Source organism: Camelina sativa, chromosome 12 (assembly GCF_000633955.1).
Source record: "Camelina sativa cultivar DH55 chromosome 12, Cs, whole genome shotgun sequence".
Lineage (NCBI taxonomy): Eukaryota > Viridiplantae > Streptophyta > Magnoliopsida > Brassicales > Brassicaceae > Camelina > Camelina sativa.
The window spans coordinates 11,133,623-11,148,321 of record NC_025696.1 but is presented as its reverse complement, the minus strand read 5'-3'; the positions used below and the strand labels follow the sequence as shown (position 1 = coordinate 11,148,321).

General features: G+C 39.8%; 5 protein-coding genes across 6 annotated transcripts; 1 reads left to right on the top strand and 4 right to left on the bottom strand.

Annotated features, from left to right (window-relative positions):
• LOC104731273 (U4/U6.U5 tri-snRNP-associated protein 2-like) lies at positions 310-3,739 on the bottom strand. Of its 2 annotated transcripts, XM_010450599.2 has the most exons (9): positions 3,165-3,739; positions 2,799-3,043; positions 2,417-2,501; positions 2,126-2,311; positions 1,816-1,983; positions 1,600-1,737; positions 1,060-1,231; positions 797-971; positions 310-628 (listed from the first exon to the last, which is right to left on the bottom strand). In XM_010450599.2, exons 1-9 carry the CDS (start codon positions 3,489-3,491, stop codon positions 532-534), a joined length of 1,593 nt encoding a protein of 530 aa, XP_010448901.1. In that variant the 5' UTR covers positions 3,492-3,739; the 3' UTR covers positions 310-531. The 2 variants fall into 2 exon arrangements, with proteins under 2 accessions (XP_010448901.1, XP_019088865.1); XM_019233320.1 differs by lacking the exon at positions 3,165-3,739 and having other exon boundaries at positions 2,417-2,539.
• LOC104731266 lies at positions 4,200-6,758 on the top strand. Its single transcript, XM_010450591.2, has 6 exons — positions 4,200-4,896; positions 5,233-5,344; positions 5,462-5,633; positions 5,729-5,937; positions 6,167-6,329; positions 6,423-6,758. The coding sequence occupies exons 1-5, from the start codon at positions 4,346-4,348 to the stop codon at positions 6,287-6,289; spliced, it is 1,167 nt and encodes a 388-aa protein (XP_010448893.1). The 5' UTR covers positions 4,200-4,345; the 3' UTR covers positions 6,290-6,329; positions 6,423-6,758.
• On the bottom strand, positions 6,600-8,178 carry LOC104731267. Its single transcript, XM_010450592.1, has 5 exons — positions 7,655-8,178; positions 7,454-7,565; positions 7,225-7,306; positions 7,087-7,138; positions 6,600-6,988 (listed from the first exon to the last, which is right to left on the bottom strand). Exons 1-5 carry the CDS (start codon positions 8,150-8,152, stop codon positions 6,836-6,838), a joined length of 897 nt encoding a protein of 298 aa, XP_010448894.1. The 5' UTR covers positions 8,153-8,178; the 3' UTR covers positions 6,600-6,835.
• LOC104731269 (NHP2-like protein 1) lies at positions 8,346-9,581 on the bottom strand. Its single transcript, XM_010450593.2, has 2 exons — positions 9,269-9,581; positions 8,346-8,766 (listed from the first exon to the last, which is right to left on the bottom strand). Exons 1-2 carry the CDS (start codon positions 9,494-9,496, stop codon positions 8,608-8,610), a joined length of 387 nt encoding a protein of 128 aa, XP_010448895.1. The 5' UTR covers positions 9,497-9,581; the 3' UTR covers positions 8,346-8,607.
• On the bottom strand, positions 10,086-12,089 carry LOC104731270 (F-box protein At4g22390-like). Its single transcript, XM_010450594.2, has 3 exons — positions 10,837-12,089; positions 10,656-10,736; positions 10,086-10,306 (listed from the first exon to the last, which is right to left on the bottom strand). Exons 1-2 carry the CDS (start codon positions 11,988-11,990, stop codon positions 10,697-10,699), a joined length of 1,194 nt encoding a protein of 397 aa, XP_010448896.1. The 5' UTR covers positions 11,991-12,089; the 3' UTR covers positions 10,086-10,306; positions 10,656-10,696.

Sequence of the window (14,699 nt, the reverse complement as noted above, 5' to 3'; positions counted from 1 at the left end):
CTCCCAAACGCTGTGACGACACCACCACTCTTTTCTGTTCTCATCATCCGTTTTCCACGATCCTTCATCATCGTTTCAGCTTCTTCAAGTGTAAGTTGATTACTACAACTACTAATCCCTGAAACTTTGAGAGTCAAGAGAACACACACGAGTTGTGAAAATATCTGTTCAGTAATGTTGGAAACAAGAAAATTTTCATTTATAGACTTCTCATTGTTTGTCGTTGTGGGTTTCTCAGTGTTCAATTATTCATTTTAAAACAAACTCTAGTCAAGCTAATTTCGAACATGAAAATTAAATCTGTGAAAATTCAGCAGTAACAATGTGATTTTTTTCCTCTGGGTTTTTCAATATGATACTTCCAAAATACTACAAGTTTTCTTAGCCTTTTGACTGTTGCAAATACAGAGGTTCAAGATTTTTCCATCCAAAAAAAAAAGCTGAGATACAAGTCTCTAATCTCACTCTTCAATCCAAGAAATCTATGGAAACTTAGTCTTAAAGTGAATGAGTTGGTTTGTTTCCAGTGCTCTATTTCTCCTGCTGCTCATATATCTGCATGTATGCTTCCGATAGTTCTACCATTTGGGAAAGTGTCTCTGCAACATGTAAATCCTGCATCTCGTACCTGAAATGGACATTATCCCACAAATGTATTTATGTCAGTTTCATCCACAGATCTAGCTACTACCATAAACCTGTCACTATGTGTTCCAACTTTGATTTTGCCATTCAAGGAAGTTAGACGAAAATAACAAAGTTCTATAGATAGATGTTAATGAACGAGAGAGCTTACCATAGTTCTTGTGACTTCCTCTGCACAAAGACTCTGAAGTACCCATCCTCAGGCTTACCATCATGTACAATGTTAGCGATTAGATTATACTTCGAGCACACCTTCTCGCCTTCTGGGGCTGTAGGCAATGATGGTATGTAATCCCTCAACTCCATGTCCTTCACCGGGAAGTTAACTGTGGCATTTATAAAATATTAGGTCAAATTAACAAGGCATTAGTTTGTAAAACAATATCATCACACAAGGTCCAAAGTGAGACTTACCCAGGGTTGGGTTCTTCTCCTTGAAAAAGTTATTTTTCTTGAACCGAACCATATGGAACATCAAGTAAGGAGGCGATCTGGTTACACGATATCTCATTCTGGCTAGCTTTGGGCGAACCACCTCTGTCACAGTCTCTCCATCAAACTTCTTCAATAAATCAAATAGAGCAACCTGGCCCAAACATCAAAGAAATTAGCTTTTACTTTACAAACTAATGGCTACTCAAGGCCTAAACGTGAAAGGACTCAGAGAATTCTTCCCTTCCTAAGTCATAAAATGGACAAAAAGACAGTTTATACAAGGACAGTTACAAAGCCATTCTTTAGGACTCAGTATTATGGTATCTCAGCAAAATGGGACATTATTATGTAGTATGTTGAGATTTAAAAGTTTTCTAGCATAACACTTCATGTAGCTAATTGGCTAATTCATAATAATGTTCCCCTTTCTGAAATGCACTTTGTATAAGGGACAGAATAACATGCTTTCTAAGCTTTCTACTAGCCATAACTGCAAAATCTAAGGCAAGAGATGTATACCTGCGGAATTATGTTTTTCTCCATGACATCTTTGAAAAGAGGAGGCGGTGGCAAATCTAGTCCAAGCATCAGAAAAGGCATCCTGGAGGTTTCTTTGTTTTCATTGCCTTGATACTCTTTCACAACCTCCAACTCACCCTGTAATCAACATGCAGGCTTTTGTAAGCAATTATGTCAAATGGTATTATGTTGAAATGTCAAAGGACGGACACATACCTGGAAGCACTGGTGGATGATACTGCTGGCGTCCTTCGAAGGCCTAAGATCCATGTGCAAAGTGTTGAGGAGCCACGACATAAACTCTACAGGATCTGACTGTTGGCCTATCCTAAATCGTTTCTTACTGGCCTTCATGACAGCTTGCAAGAATTCATGTGGACTCACCTGTTACACAAGGTGACTTATATTAGCGAGGTGCTCAAACTGCAAACCTAAAAAAGTCAGTTTACAAACAAAAAGGAAAGCTTGTATCACGGACAGGCAATGGCAAAAACTAAATAAGTGAGAGGTATAAATTGAGTCAGACCTGTCCTTTAAAGTTTCGAGCATGCCAAATCTTCCGAGTGAGTTCTCCAAAACGGTGAACAAGAGGAGACTTGCAATGCTGATAATTCTCAGGAATGAGGAAGAAGTTCCTTAAAGGAGTAACTCTCATCAACGATTGGATTGTAACATTCACAAACTCCGTCTTTTGTATGTTGTTCAAACCCACCTATACACATATACAAGGTTGAAGTCTAGTTAGGAAACAAACTTACTCAAAACTGTAACCAGAGAGAGAGAGAGAGAGAGAGAGAGAGAGAGAGGAGAAGATTACCATTCCCGGAAGATAGTCAGAGCCATCAAGAGCCCTAGACCACTGCCTATTCTTGTCGAGCTCTTCTACTTGAGCCCTACTAAACCTGTAAATGGATAGCACCGAAGCCTTCATAAAAAGGAACTGAAAAAACAATTTGAAAAAGCATGAAAGAAGAGTTATAGGTTCAAGCTACCATAAAAAAATACATGTAGGCAGATGATACAGACAACTAGCCAGAAGAAACTGATTGAGATATTAGTCAAAACAATCTTTTCGTTATCAACTACGTGCAAAGCCTAAAATGTTCACAAATCAATATAGATTTAGAAACAGTTTGAAGAAAATGATTGCACACAAATACAATGCAGTAAGGAAGTAGTAGTGAAAAGATCTAATATACCTTGGATTTAAAACATGACGAATGTCATCCAAAGAAGGGTCATTGATCTCGTAACTATCAGGAAGACAGTAAACCTTCTCCGTCAGAAGATTGATGTAAACGTGGTGGTCTGCTTCCAAACTATGCGTATAAGCATGAGACTTCTGGCTCCTCCCTTGGAAATACTTACCGCAGACGAGACACGCATACACATTCAAATTTGACAAGGACACAGAACAAAACCTCTCGAAATCAAAATCCAACACCTGAGAAAATCCAACATAAGGAAATGGGTTTCTAAATGCTCATCCCAAAACATCAATCAAAGATTCAGAAATCAAGAAACTGGTTAAAGTAAACACATTTCTTCACTAGAATGATCATTACCTGGCGATTAACAGTATCAAGATAAGGACAGTCACGACGAACTTCAACTTGGCGTGAACGCTTTCCTCTCCCCTTAAAGGCATCATCATCATCATCATCATCTTCGTCGTTATCTTTGTTACCGTTCCCTTCTCCTTTTACAACTCCACGAGTTTGAGATTTCTTCTGCTCGTTCTCCTCATCCTCATCGTCGTCATCGTAAGCATTAGCCAAGGGCAAAAGAGGGTTATTAAAACCCAGTGGTGGAGGTGGCGAATCAGACCTCTTCCTCTTCACCTCTCTCTCTTCCTCAGTAACACCATTCTTAACTTCTCTCTCACTTTTCATCCTCACAACAACTTGCTTCCAGAAACCCTAGAACTCCACAAAATCCCAGCGATTCACGAAGATCCTTCAACCAGACTAACAAAAAAAGCACCGATTCTTCAAAAATTAAACGCCCTAGAAACTTCAAATCAGCAGAATCTACTAGAACAAATCTCTCATTCCCAATTTTCTCGAGAAAATTCGAAAATCTCTCGTTACACAACCTAAAAACCTTCAAAGAGCCGACTCAAGCAAGAAGATTCATTCACTCGCTTCTAAGGCCGAGAACATTTCTTATTGGGCCGTATTGTTTAAGCCCAATAGCAATTTACACATTATAAAATAATGAGGGAGGTTTTCCCTTATTTTGTCACTATGCGTAATTCATTCACGATCTAATTCACTGATCAAATTTCCATTCATACCCTCAAGCTTCTCGAAACAAACAACAGTAAACGCGTCAATATCTTCAAGGACATATTCGACATTTTATATACAGTCAAGCCAGCTGGCGAAGAAGTAAAAAGCAAACAGACTTGCTAAAAGACGACAACACCCTCTACCTATAAACCAAAGATAGCATGACTCATGAGGGTAGCATCGACATTTGTCACCAATCGGATAAATCTAACCAACCCTGAAGGGCATATTCGTCATTCTCATCAGATTTATAAAGAGAGAGAGAGAGACAGAGAGACGAAGAAGAGAGAGAAAGAGACAAAGAGAGAGAGAGAAAGAGAAGAAGCAAACTAAAGGAAGAGGATAAGAGAGAGAAAGAAACAGAGAGTTTTTTTTTTTTTTGTTGCCATTTCTTGTTGTGGGGTATATGAAAAGAAAGCTTTGAAATTTTTTTTGGTTTCTGAATCGTTTCATCAATGGTGTCGGACCAGGATCTAGCGAAAGGAGTCGAGACTTTGCTAAGGCAATCAGACCCAAACTCTCTCACATCGTTAAGCAGTGTTGTTCAGCAGCTTGAAGCTAAGTTAGGGTTAGACCTTACGGAGAAGACGACTTTTATCAGAGATCAGATCAATATCCTCCTCCGTTCTCACCACAATAATAACAACCCTTCAGCCGCTTCCGCATCTGCGTCAGTCGTACAATCTCAGCCTCCTCCGCCGCCGTCTTCACAGCATCTTCATCATCAACATCAGCAGCATCAGAATGTGCACTCCGGTGTTAATGTTCCGGTGGCGAAAGGGCATTTCACGCTTCAGCATCCGTCTCAATTCTCTGTTTCTCAAGCCCAGCAGTATCCTCCACATTTCGCTCTCCAGCCTCCTTATCACTCTTATGACCTAAATTTCCGGCAGCCCTATCCGGCTTTTATGCAGCCGTCGCAGCATCAGCATCAGCAGCAGTCTCCGCGACAGCAACAATCCTCTGTTCTGCTTTCACCAGGCGCTAATGCTTCTCCAAAAGAAAGGTCCGTTTTTTTATTTTAGGGTTCGTAATTTTCTCCTCAAGGTTGTTTAGGGCTTTTGTTACTTTCATGGATAAACATGGTTTTCCTTTTTAGGAATGTCTAAATCTTAGGTCAATTTTGTTCCTTTATTGGGTTTTTAGGTTTACATACCCAAGTTTAGAATTGTCATCCAGTGATATATTTAGCACGCACTTTGATACACACACCTGTTCTAATATAGTGGTTGTTTCTTAATGCTTGACACAAGATTGAAAATTTTCTCATATAATTCTGTCTTATTCACCGATATATGAATGTTGGGGGTTGTGAACTTTTCCTGAATGTTGTCCGTTGCAGTGCTCCAGCTGGAACTAAAAGAAAGGGTGGTCCTGGAGGGCTAAACAAAGTCTGTAGGGTTTCTCCAGAACTTCAAGTCGTTGTTGGTGAACCTGCTCTTCCCAGAACTGAGGTTTGTTGTCACTGTCTTCCTTTTACGTTTATGGCAATGTGTCATTCTAATTGTGTATTAAGCAATTGTGTTGTTGTTTTTATTATATGTTTGCAATTTTTGTCTTTTTGGTTTCAGATTGTGAGGCAATTGTGGGCTTATATAAGGAAGAACAATCTCCAAGACCCGAGTAACAAGCGGAAGATTATCTGTGATGATGCGTTGCGTGTGGTGTTTGAGACCGACTGCACTGACATGTTCAAAATGAATAAGTTGCTTGCTAAGCATATTCTCCCGCTTGATCCATCAAGTAATTGTTCATTACAAGCGTTTTTGCTGTACTCTTAAGTGTTCTTGGTTAGTTCAATGTTACTGATTACTGACTGTTTGAATCACTTTTGGCAGAGGACTCTGGTCAAGCAAAACGGGCAAAAGCTGAGGTCGAGACAAAGACTGAGACGCCAGAGCTAACACCTGTTAGTTCAGCTCCTGTTAGCTCAACTATTACATTATCTGAGTCACTTTCAAAGTTCTTTGGCACTGGTGAGACAGAGATGACTGACGAAGAGATCATTCGTCGTGTTTGGGAATACATCAAACTCAACAATTTAGAGGTGAGTATTTTACTGAAGATCCTTGTGGGTGTTGAAATACTCCGGTTGCTCCTTTATTGCTTTCCGAAAGTTTCCACTTTGCTGCTACAACTGCTTGTTATGTGGGATTGATTACTCTATAATATTAATGTACAGTATAAGTTTTCACATTGCCATATTTGTAAGAGCTTTTTAAGTGGCCATAAACAAGAAAACTAAGAATTGTTTATTCTGCATGATTCTTTTGCAGGACCCAGCAAATCCAATGGCTATTCAGTGTGATGAAAAGCTCCGTGATCTTCTTGGATGTGAAAGCATATCAGCTGTGGGGATAAATGAGATGCTGAGGCGCCACATGTACAAGCAGTCGTGATACCTTCTGGTCTGACTTAATTAAACTAGGAACTACTAGTGTAAGTGGATTCTTATTTCCCAGATTATTATATTTACATATCAGCATTGTCCAAGAACGGCAACTGACTTCTGTATCACAACTTCTCTTGCAGGTGTATCTAGGGAACCTACTTATGACTCCTGGGTGTAGAACTCTGATAGGGAAGAAAAGAACCTTTTCACTTTTAACTTCCTTTAATGCTATTTTGCATCTTCCGTTGGGTTCTTTGTTTTAGTTGGTTGTGTATCAACATGGTTAGGTTTGATATTGTATGTAATATTTTACAGTATTTAGGAAATCTGTGATTTTCTATTACTGAAACTCTAGTGTAAGGGCAAATGGCGCAGATGTTTTGTATTTAACGCCATTCACCCATGAATGTCTTAGGAAAAAAAAAAAAAAACTCAATGTGTTTAACTATGTTTTCCCAGTTGGAAATATTTGCATCCTTTAGTCCTTACTCATAGAGAAAGTCTTATTTTCTGTGGTGTTATTTCCTGCTCCATGTTATTTGCTGTGTATGTATCAGAGTCTCAGTCGTGTGAAGTAGAAAGCGGCTGCAGCAAGCAGCAGAAGAGCAAGTAGCAGGAATGCCATTGCTTGTCTCCTTGTGTTTTCTCCTGGTCTTAAGAAAGTGACTATCTTCTCAGCTAAGCTCACTGCAAACGCCATAGTTCTCTGCGTCAGAAGAAAAATGATGGTCATGATTGCAGTTAGTAAGTGACTCACATAAATCTTGTGAAAACGATGTGAGAGGTTATAGTTTTGAGGCTTACTAGTCGTAGAGGCGCTATGTGAAACATTGGCTCCATGAACATCTCTACATTCCTGCATTGTTTTTGGTTGAAACGATGGTCATGATCACGGGTTATAATCGGTCTGAAAACTGAGTTTAGACGGGAATGATTGCTGACTTAATCAACAGCTTTCCCTGATACATATGGCAACTGTGGAAACTGAATCCCCTCCCCAATTGTATGTGTGACTTCTCACATTCTGCGCATCACAGGTAAACTGTTGTGAGAACAATCATTTCAATCGGATTTGGTCAATGTAAAATCATGGAGCCGAATAGGATGGGTCTGCATTTAAGGTATCACATATAAGTTAACCGGATTAGGATTTTGGGACGAGGTGACTAACCGAATTGCCATTGGACACCAACGGTCATGCCATCTTTGGACGTTGGTCTAACAATAATCTTGATATCTTTACCCAGCTCCATGATCAACCAGTAGAAGAAAGCCATAACTTGCTGTATTTAAACGACCATGTAACATAGATGTCAAAAGCAAAGATGATATCTAAAAGAAAAGCTAATACTACCAATACAAACATGCTTACCTTCTTGCCTTGTAAGAGTCGATACTTGGATAAAACATTGGAAAAGCATTGGCATTCATCTGCGATAACTTCTGAAATGCCATCGATGTTTCGGTCCTTGATATCGGTGTACAGTTTTAGAACTGTCTCTTCCGCCCGATAGCCTTCCTCCTTGATGTTTCGGTCCTTGATATTGCTGTATAGTTTTAGAACTGTCTCCTCGGCCTGATGGTCTTCCTTCTTGGTGTCGTTCTCTTCATCTTTCTTCTCTTCCCAATCTGATTTCTCTTTATCTTCGTTCTCTACATCTTTGTTTTCTTCCCATTCTGATTCTAACTTTCTTACCCTTGTGTAATGCTTCAAAGTGCTTCTATTTGGTTGTGATCGATCCAGATGAAAAATCAGATTGATAGAATTCTTTTGAGTTGTTGATAACACGTGATATTTCTTCGTGTTAATCTTTGAACATAGTTTAGACGAAACCATTGTTTGTGTCATAGACATATATGATGATGCCATTTCTTGTAAAATGGATTGGTTTTGCTGATTACAATACTTTATAAAAGTTTTGTGAATAAGAAAGATTTCATTTATGTAAAATTAGCAAAGTATGGAAGAAAGGAATCAATGAATGTTTTTGGATAAAGCAAAGTGATAATAAAGAATGCAACAAATTATCAAATTTGGAAGGTTAGAATCTTTTTAATCCATGTTAAAGGGTTAATGGACCATACAAAGCACTTCATCAGATTCGATTTCTTCAACCTGGCATGATATTTCAACACAAACCAAGGACAAAAACAAATCTAAATCTAAAGAAAATCAAGTGATGTTCCACATAATATGCATTAGTTAACCAAGTAGATATATAAAAACCGCTCACAAAACAATCTTGAAATAGGTAAACTGCACAAACTAACTTCAGTCAGACCAAATTCCTTATAGACAGACTCTTCATACCGAGCACGAAATCCTTAGATCATAAGCTTCTCTATAGCATCCTTGAGATCCTGAATCTGAGATTTCAACTGGCTTATGCCGTTCGATAATACTGAACAAGCGATCACAGGTTTCGTTACTCCACATGCTCTTCCCAATGCTTCTTTCGAAGGTACAAACACATATGGCACATTCTGCATTCAGATGGAAAGAGATATAAGGGTTAGTTCAAAGTCAGGCCACATAATGATGTCATGTATATATAAATAATAAAGCAGCTTGTTCAAATAAGATAAACTATATATAGCTATGATTGAATCATGTCTTTCTCAAGAGTGAACTCGAAGCTACGCTTTTAAACATCAACTAGGATAAAACTATAGCTATAACAAATCATATTTTCCCCAAGAGTAAATTTGAAGCATACCCCAATAACTAAATAGATACTATGATTCAGTTGAGGACCAGACTAAACCAAACAAAGAAACTTTCATGACATGAACTCAACAAAGAAACAAAACTGCAAGAAAGCAAAACAGACTGGCTTCTTAATGCGTTAAAGATCTTGAGATACCTAAGACAATCATAAAAAATCTGACAACACTAGCATATATCTCTATAAGGGATGCATCAAGCAGCTCTTTAACGTAAAAGACAGTTTTCAAATCATAGAGATAGAGAGAAAGAGATCGTAACCTTATGTTCGGCAAGCAAAGGAAGATGAACAAGAATCTCGAAGGGATCAGCATCAGCAGCCATAACAACGAACTCAGACATCCCACGGTTCAATGTCTTGGTAGCTTCATTAGCACCCTTCCTGAGCTTCTTGTAGTTGGTAGCTTGTTGAACAAGATCCAGTATTGTTATCGATAGCTCACCATCTGCTAACGGATACGCTCTAGAATCCACTGCCTCTTCCGTCATCTTCGTTAAGGTCAAAGGAAGAACTTAGGGTTTTCAAGGATTTGACAATGTTCTCAATAATCTCAGAGGAAGAACTTTTAGGGTTTTCAAGGATTTGACAATGTTTAGAAAAATCTTTTACCCTCCTCGTTGATTCGGTATATATAGAAACATGATTCGGCTCCTCGTTGATTCGGGTCGGTGAAAATAGGCCCGAAGGCCCTGAACCGATCTTGTTGTCGGTTGTTTCTGTCTAATTCAATTATTTCGGTTAAGTTCGGTTACGTTGGTCCAATTTGGTTCAATCGTTTTACATCTCTTGTTGTTTTTACATCGTTGGTCCAATAGGTACTTCTTAAACTTAATCCAGTCTCATTCTTGGAGATGAGAATGATAAGTGACTGACTAAGTGTTTCAATATCTTCACACTATCTTCCTCAAAAGCTCTGAGCTTCCGACTTCGATCATTCTCATCTTCTTTAGATGTGTTTTGTTTATCCACGATTTACTATGCTCTGGTAAATTCTCTTCAGTTTCAATATTTGCAACGAGATTTTGGTAAATTCTCTTCAGTTTCAATATTTGCAACGAGATTTACTTTTGATTGAGATTAAGTGTTTAAGTCGAAATCTAATTGCAACAGACCAAACTGAAAAGAGTTTACATATTTAGATTTCAGTCACTTATATGTAGAAGAACACTATCTTCCCTTACGACCTACTACGTACGTACGTACATAGGTTAACCTAATTAGTACTAAGACTTCATATGGGTTTAGGATTTTGCCATTTCCTTTCCCCCCTGCGACTGCTACTACTACTGCTACTGCACCTGAAAATCAAACACAGATCAAGATAGTCAGATTTAAAACTCGAACACCTGAAATAGTCAGATTTTAGATGAGGCTCCTAAAAAGTTTAGATTCAGGTGCCAACTTGAGGGATATACTCAAGATCTTTAGATTCATTACACTTACACTTGAAATAGTCAGATTTTAGATGAAGCTACTAAATTTTTTGTGCTAAACTACGACGTTGACACAAGTTCCACCTCCTAAGACATCAAATAATGCATCTATGATAAGATTGGAAATCTCACATCGAAAAGAAAAGAAGATGAGGCCTAAGATAAAATACCAACTCGAGGAAGATACTCATATCATTAGATTCATTACACTTACCTTGATCTAATGTTTGGGCTCAGAAGTTTCCCCTGCTTTGCTCATAACTTCAGCTTGAAACCCTTGGACAGAAAACCACCCCTGAGATTAAAACATAACATGTTTAAGCATGTTGATACCTAGGAACCTATCAAGGAAACAAAACGAGTAAGAAACCACTGGCAAGAGATGAGAGTACCACCTTTTATTACTCTTCTGCATCATCTGATCTTTCCTGCGATGAGCTTCAGTAGGATCTCCTTTACATCCCAAAACAAGGCTACTCACGAGTATATCTGCGGTGAATGAACTATCACACTCTATGCCAAGAGTTGTAAGAATCTTACTTTCCAAATCAAACCACATGAGATTCTTGGCGTTGTTAATCTCCATCAGAATCTTGCTCCTGTCCTTGGAATACAGCAGAGGTCTCAGGAAGTCAAAAGATTCTACACTCTCTGGTTTCGGCACCGTAAACATCTTAGTCCAAGATTCTATATCTTCATATTCCCTCAATATCCAAACATCAACATGGCTAAAATCATTGTAGCACATCAAACAAACGCAGCCATCTAACACACCTATATCCATGTTATCTTCTGTGTAAAGTTCCTGTGGGAAACTGAGGACTCCAAGGTCATCAGAGGCAAGATCAAATCTGATTATCGCGTTAAAAGCGATCAATCCATGCTTCCGAGGCAAAATCCAGTGAAGATGATTCTTAGCTAAAACACCAAATCCACGGCGAGGCAACAGATGATAATAGAAATGGATGAAGAGAATCAGAACCTCAAAGAGAAGATGGACTCTCTTCCACGAATTCTTCTTCAAGCTGAAAACTTTGATCTCAACAAAATCATGTTTACCACCTTTAAGCTTAGACTGAAGCATCCTAACAACTTTGAAGTCGTCGCTCACAGAGTCATAACCCAAACCGTAAAACACAAACTCACGAGTGATGTGACGTTCCGGGAAATCAAGAGGCTCAACTGGTAACCGGTGAAGCTTCCTGGTCGATGGATTGAACAGAGCCATGTCTACGGGAGAGTTTAATAACCCGACGACACCGTTCAAAGAACCAAAAACCTCTGTAAAACCTCCGGCTTGCAAAGGGTGGTCGATGTCCGAGACGTTCTCCGGCGCGTCGAGCTCCACCGTGCGTAGAATGCGAGGTCCTCGGAGTAAGATCATGAGATGGTCTCCCGTTTCGAGTCTGCGACTGAGGTGAGACGAGACGAAGTCTGGACTGTCGATCAGAGAGAAGCATGGCTTCGAGAGGACGCGACACCGTACTAGCGTAGCTGCTGAGAGACGGAGGAAGAGATCGTGGATGAGATCCATCGGACACTCCGCCATGTTCGTTCGCCGGAGAAATTTGACAGAGGGAGAGAAATTAGGGTTTTCCAAAGGATTTGAGCGAAATGATTTTTTCGACTACTTTTGAGAATTGAATGTGTGACAGACACTGTGACTGTGTCTTCATAATTCGGGTCAAGTTCTCGGGTGTCGATTGATTTAATTCGGTTCGGTTCGGTTACACTTGTGAAAACGGATCCGAACCGAAATTATTTCGGTTTAGTTCGGTTACATTGGTCCAATTTGGTTAAAAATCAAGATTGTTTCATCAACTTGTGAGAAGCATATATAGATCAGATTTATGAACCGATTTCGGATTAAGAAAATCCTCCCACGGTGGTTGGATGGAGTAAATAATAAGTGCCTCGTCCTTCCTTCCTTATTGGCTATTGAGATGATAAATACAACTTCACCACTTTCTTACGTTTCTTTAATGAAGTGAGGGTCTTTTTTCTTTCTTAATATAGTCTTTGTATTTCCTTCTTCTCATCTCTAGTAAATATATATGGTATTAAGATCATTACAATTTAGTTATTACACAAAAAATTGGAAAGTTTTAAGAAGATTTATGTTCATGTAAAATATACCAACTTATCCATTACCTAAGTACATAAACTTTTATCACCTTTAGCAAACAAAGATCAATTTGATTACGTATCTCTTAATTATATGAATTTAAATACTGTTTTTTTTCTTTTGCCATTAAAAGGTATAACAAATTTTCCCAATGTAACATCAAATACCTAAATTTTGTTCAAACTATAGGTGAACACTCTGAATCCTTGTTTCATATGCAATATTTTGAATGGTATTACAATTTCCAATGGAAAAAAACACCAAACAAGTTGTGAACCAGGTTTGATTAGGCTAAGAGCACAACCAATATGAATTAACTCCCTACTCTTAGTTATAACCAAATTGAATTCTATGGAGCATTCAGGATCCCCCATAGGATAATAAAAACATGAGGCTTTAGTTTGCTTGACTGTTATTTATAATGACATCTTTAAGCTAAAGAGTTTCAACAATTGTGTGAGTATCCACTAAAAAAGTCAAATATAGTTCATTTCCACAAAATCAAGACAAAATAAATCCATAAATTGAAACTTATCTAGGAGAAGCTTTTGGAAAGGATTATAATGCAATAAACGAATCTGATATCTCGAACATTAAGTCCTTAGTGAGAAGACTTTGTGGAGTCACTATTGTTGTACCCACGATCTGTCATCTCGGGCAATAGGCAAAGGGCCTAGGCCGGGCGCGTCTAATGGGCCAAGAATGTGTTACTGGTCGGCCCATCGGGCCCGGAGAAAGAAAGAGAGTGCGGAGACGCTTCGTGTTGGTCAGGTTGCAGCTCGAGCTTGGTAAAAGATTCTTGCATTCAAGAGGATTAATTAGGGTGCGCAAATCGTGTCCTATTAATTATGCATTAATTGGGTAATAAATTGGTCGGTATAAATATGTAAGGGGGGTGTCACTTGTAAGGGGTCGAACATTTTTATCTCTCAGGCAATACTATACAATTCAAATACTCAAACTCTCTCGATTCAGTTCGGAACTCTTAACGGTGGTAAGCTCCTCCACATTTAAATCACTTCGGAAGGAGAAAATTGATTTCAGTTCTCACATTTGGCGCTAGAAGGAGGGGAGTTATCACCTAACTCTTGTTAGTTCCGACTTCACATCCGAATCCATTTTTAAACCAATCACCGCTATGGCAACCGACTCTTCCAATCAGGCATCCCTGGAGGCGATCCAGAAGCTCTTGCAGGATTTATCTGAAAAGTCCGACCGTTAGCAAGCAGCCTCCGCCGCTCTGACCGAACGTTTTGAAAGCCTAGAGGGTCAGGTCTTCACTCGTTTGAAGGAAGTCACGACATCCGTAGCCGACCTCTCAGCCTTCCACCGCACGTACGCTGATCGGGTTGATCTCTTGTCCTCCGACCAAAACCCACGTCGACGTGCTTTGGATTTTTCCGGTATTACTCCACCTTCCACCTCACAGACGGCAGCAACAAATACCACCCCGGGAGATGCTTTCCCACCTCAACTCAATACGCAAGCAGCGCCACCGCTGGTTAGCGATGGCCACACTCCGGTTCAGCCCGGTGTCGCCAGATCTTCCGAGGTCCCAGTCCGTCTTCCTCTCCCTGCGGACGGAAACACTTCGGCTCCGGGGTATGTTACCAATCCTGAGATCTTCCGTATGCAGAGCGAAATCCGGGACATGCGGTCCGTGATGCACAGTGCAACCACTTCAGCTCCGGATATTTTTCGGGTGATTGAGGAGTCGAGGCGAACTCCTTTCTCCGATCAAATAGCCCGAGTCCGCATCAAGGATACCGGCAAAATTAAATTCTCGAGCTACGAAGGAAAAGGGGATCCGATCAGTCATCTCAAGACCTTCCTATTGACAGCTAGCCGAGTGGACCTCGAGCCTCACGAAGCAGACGCTGGGTACTGCAAGTTGTTCGCAGAAACGTTTAGTGGACCGGTACTACTTTGGTTCGCGTCTTTAGCAGCCGGCTTCGTAAATAACTTCACCGAGCTGTCAACCTCGTTCGTCAAGCAGTATTCCAGCTTAATCGAAACCACGGTGACCGATGCTCAGCTTTGGAACTTAAGCCAAAAGGCTGGAGAATCTCTCCGGTCTTATATAACAAAGTTCAAGGAGATCCAGGATAAGATCCCAGGACTCTCGGATTCCAC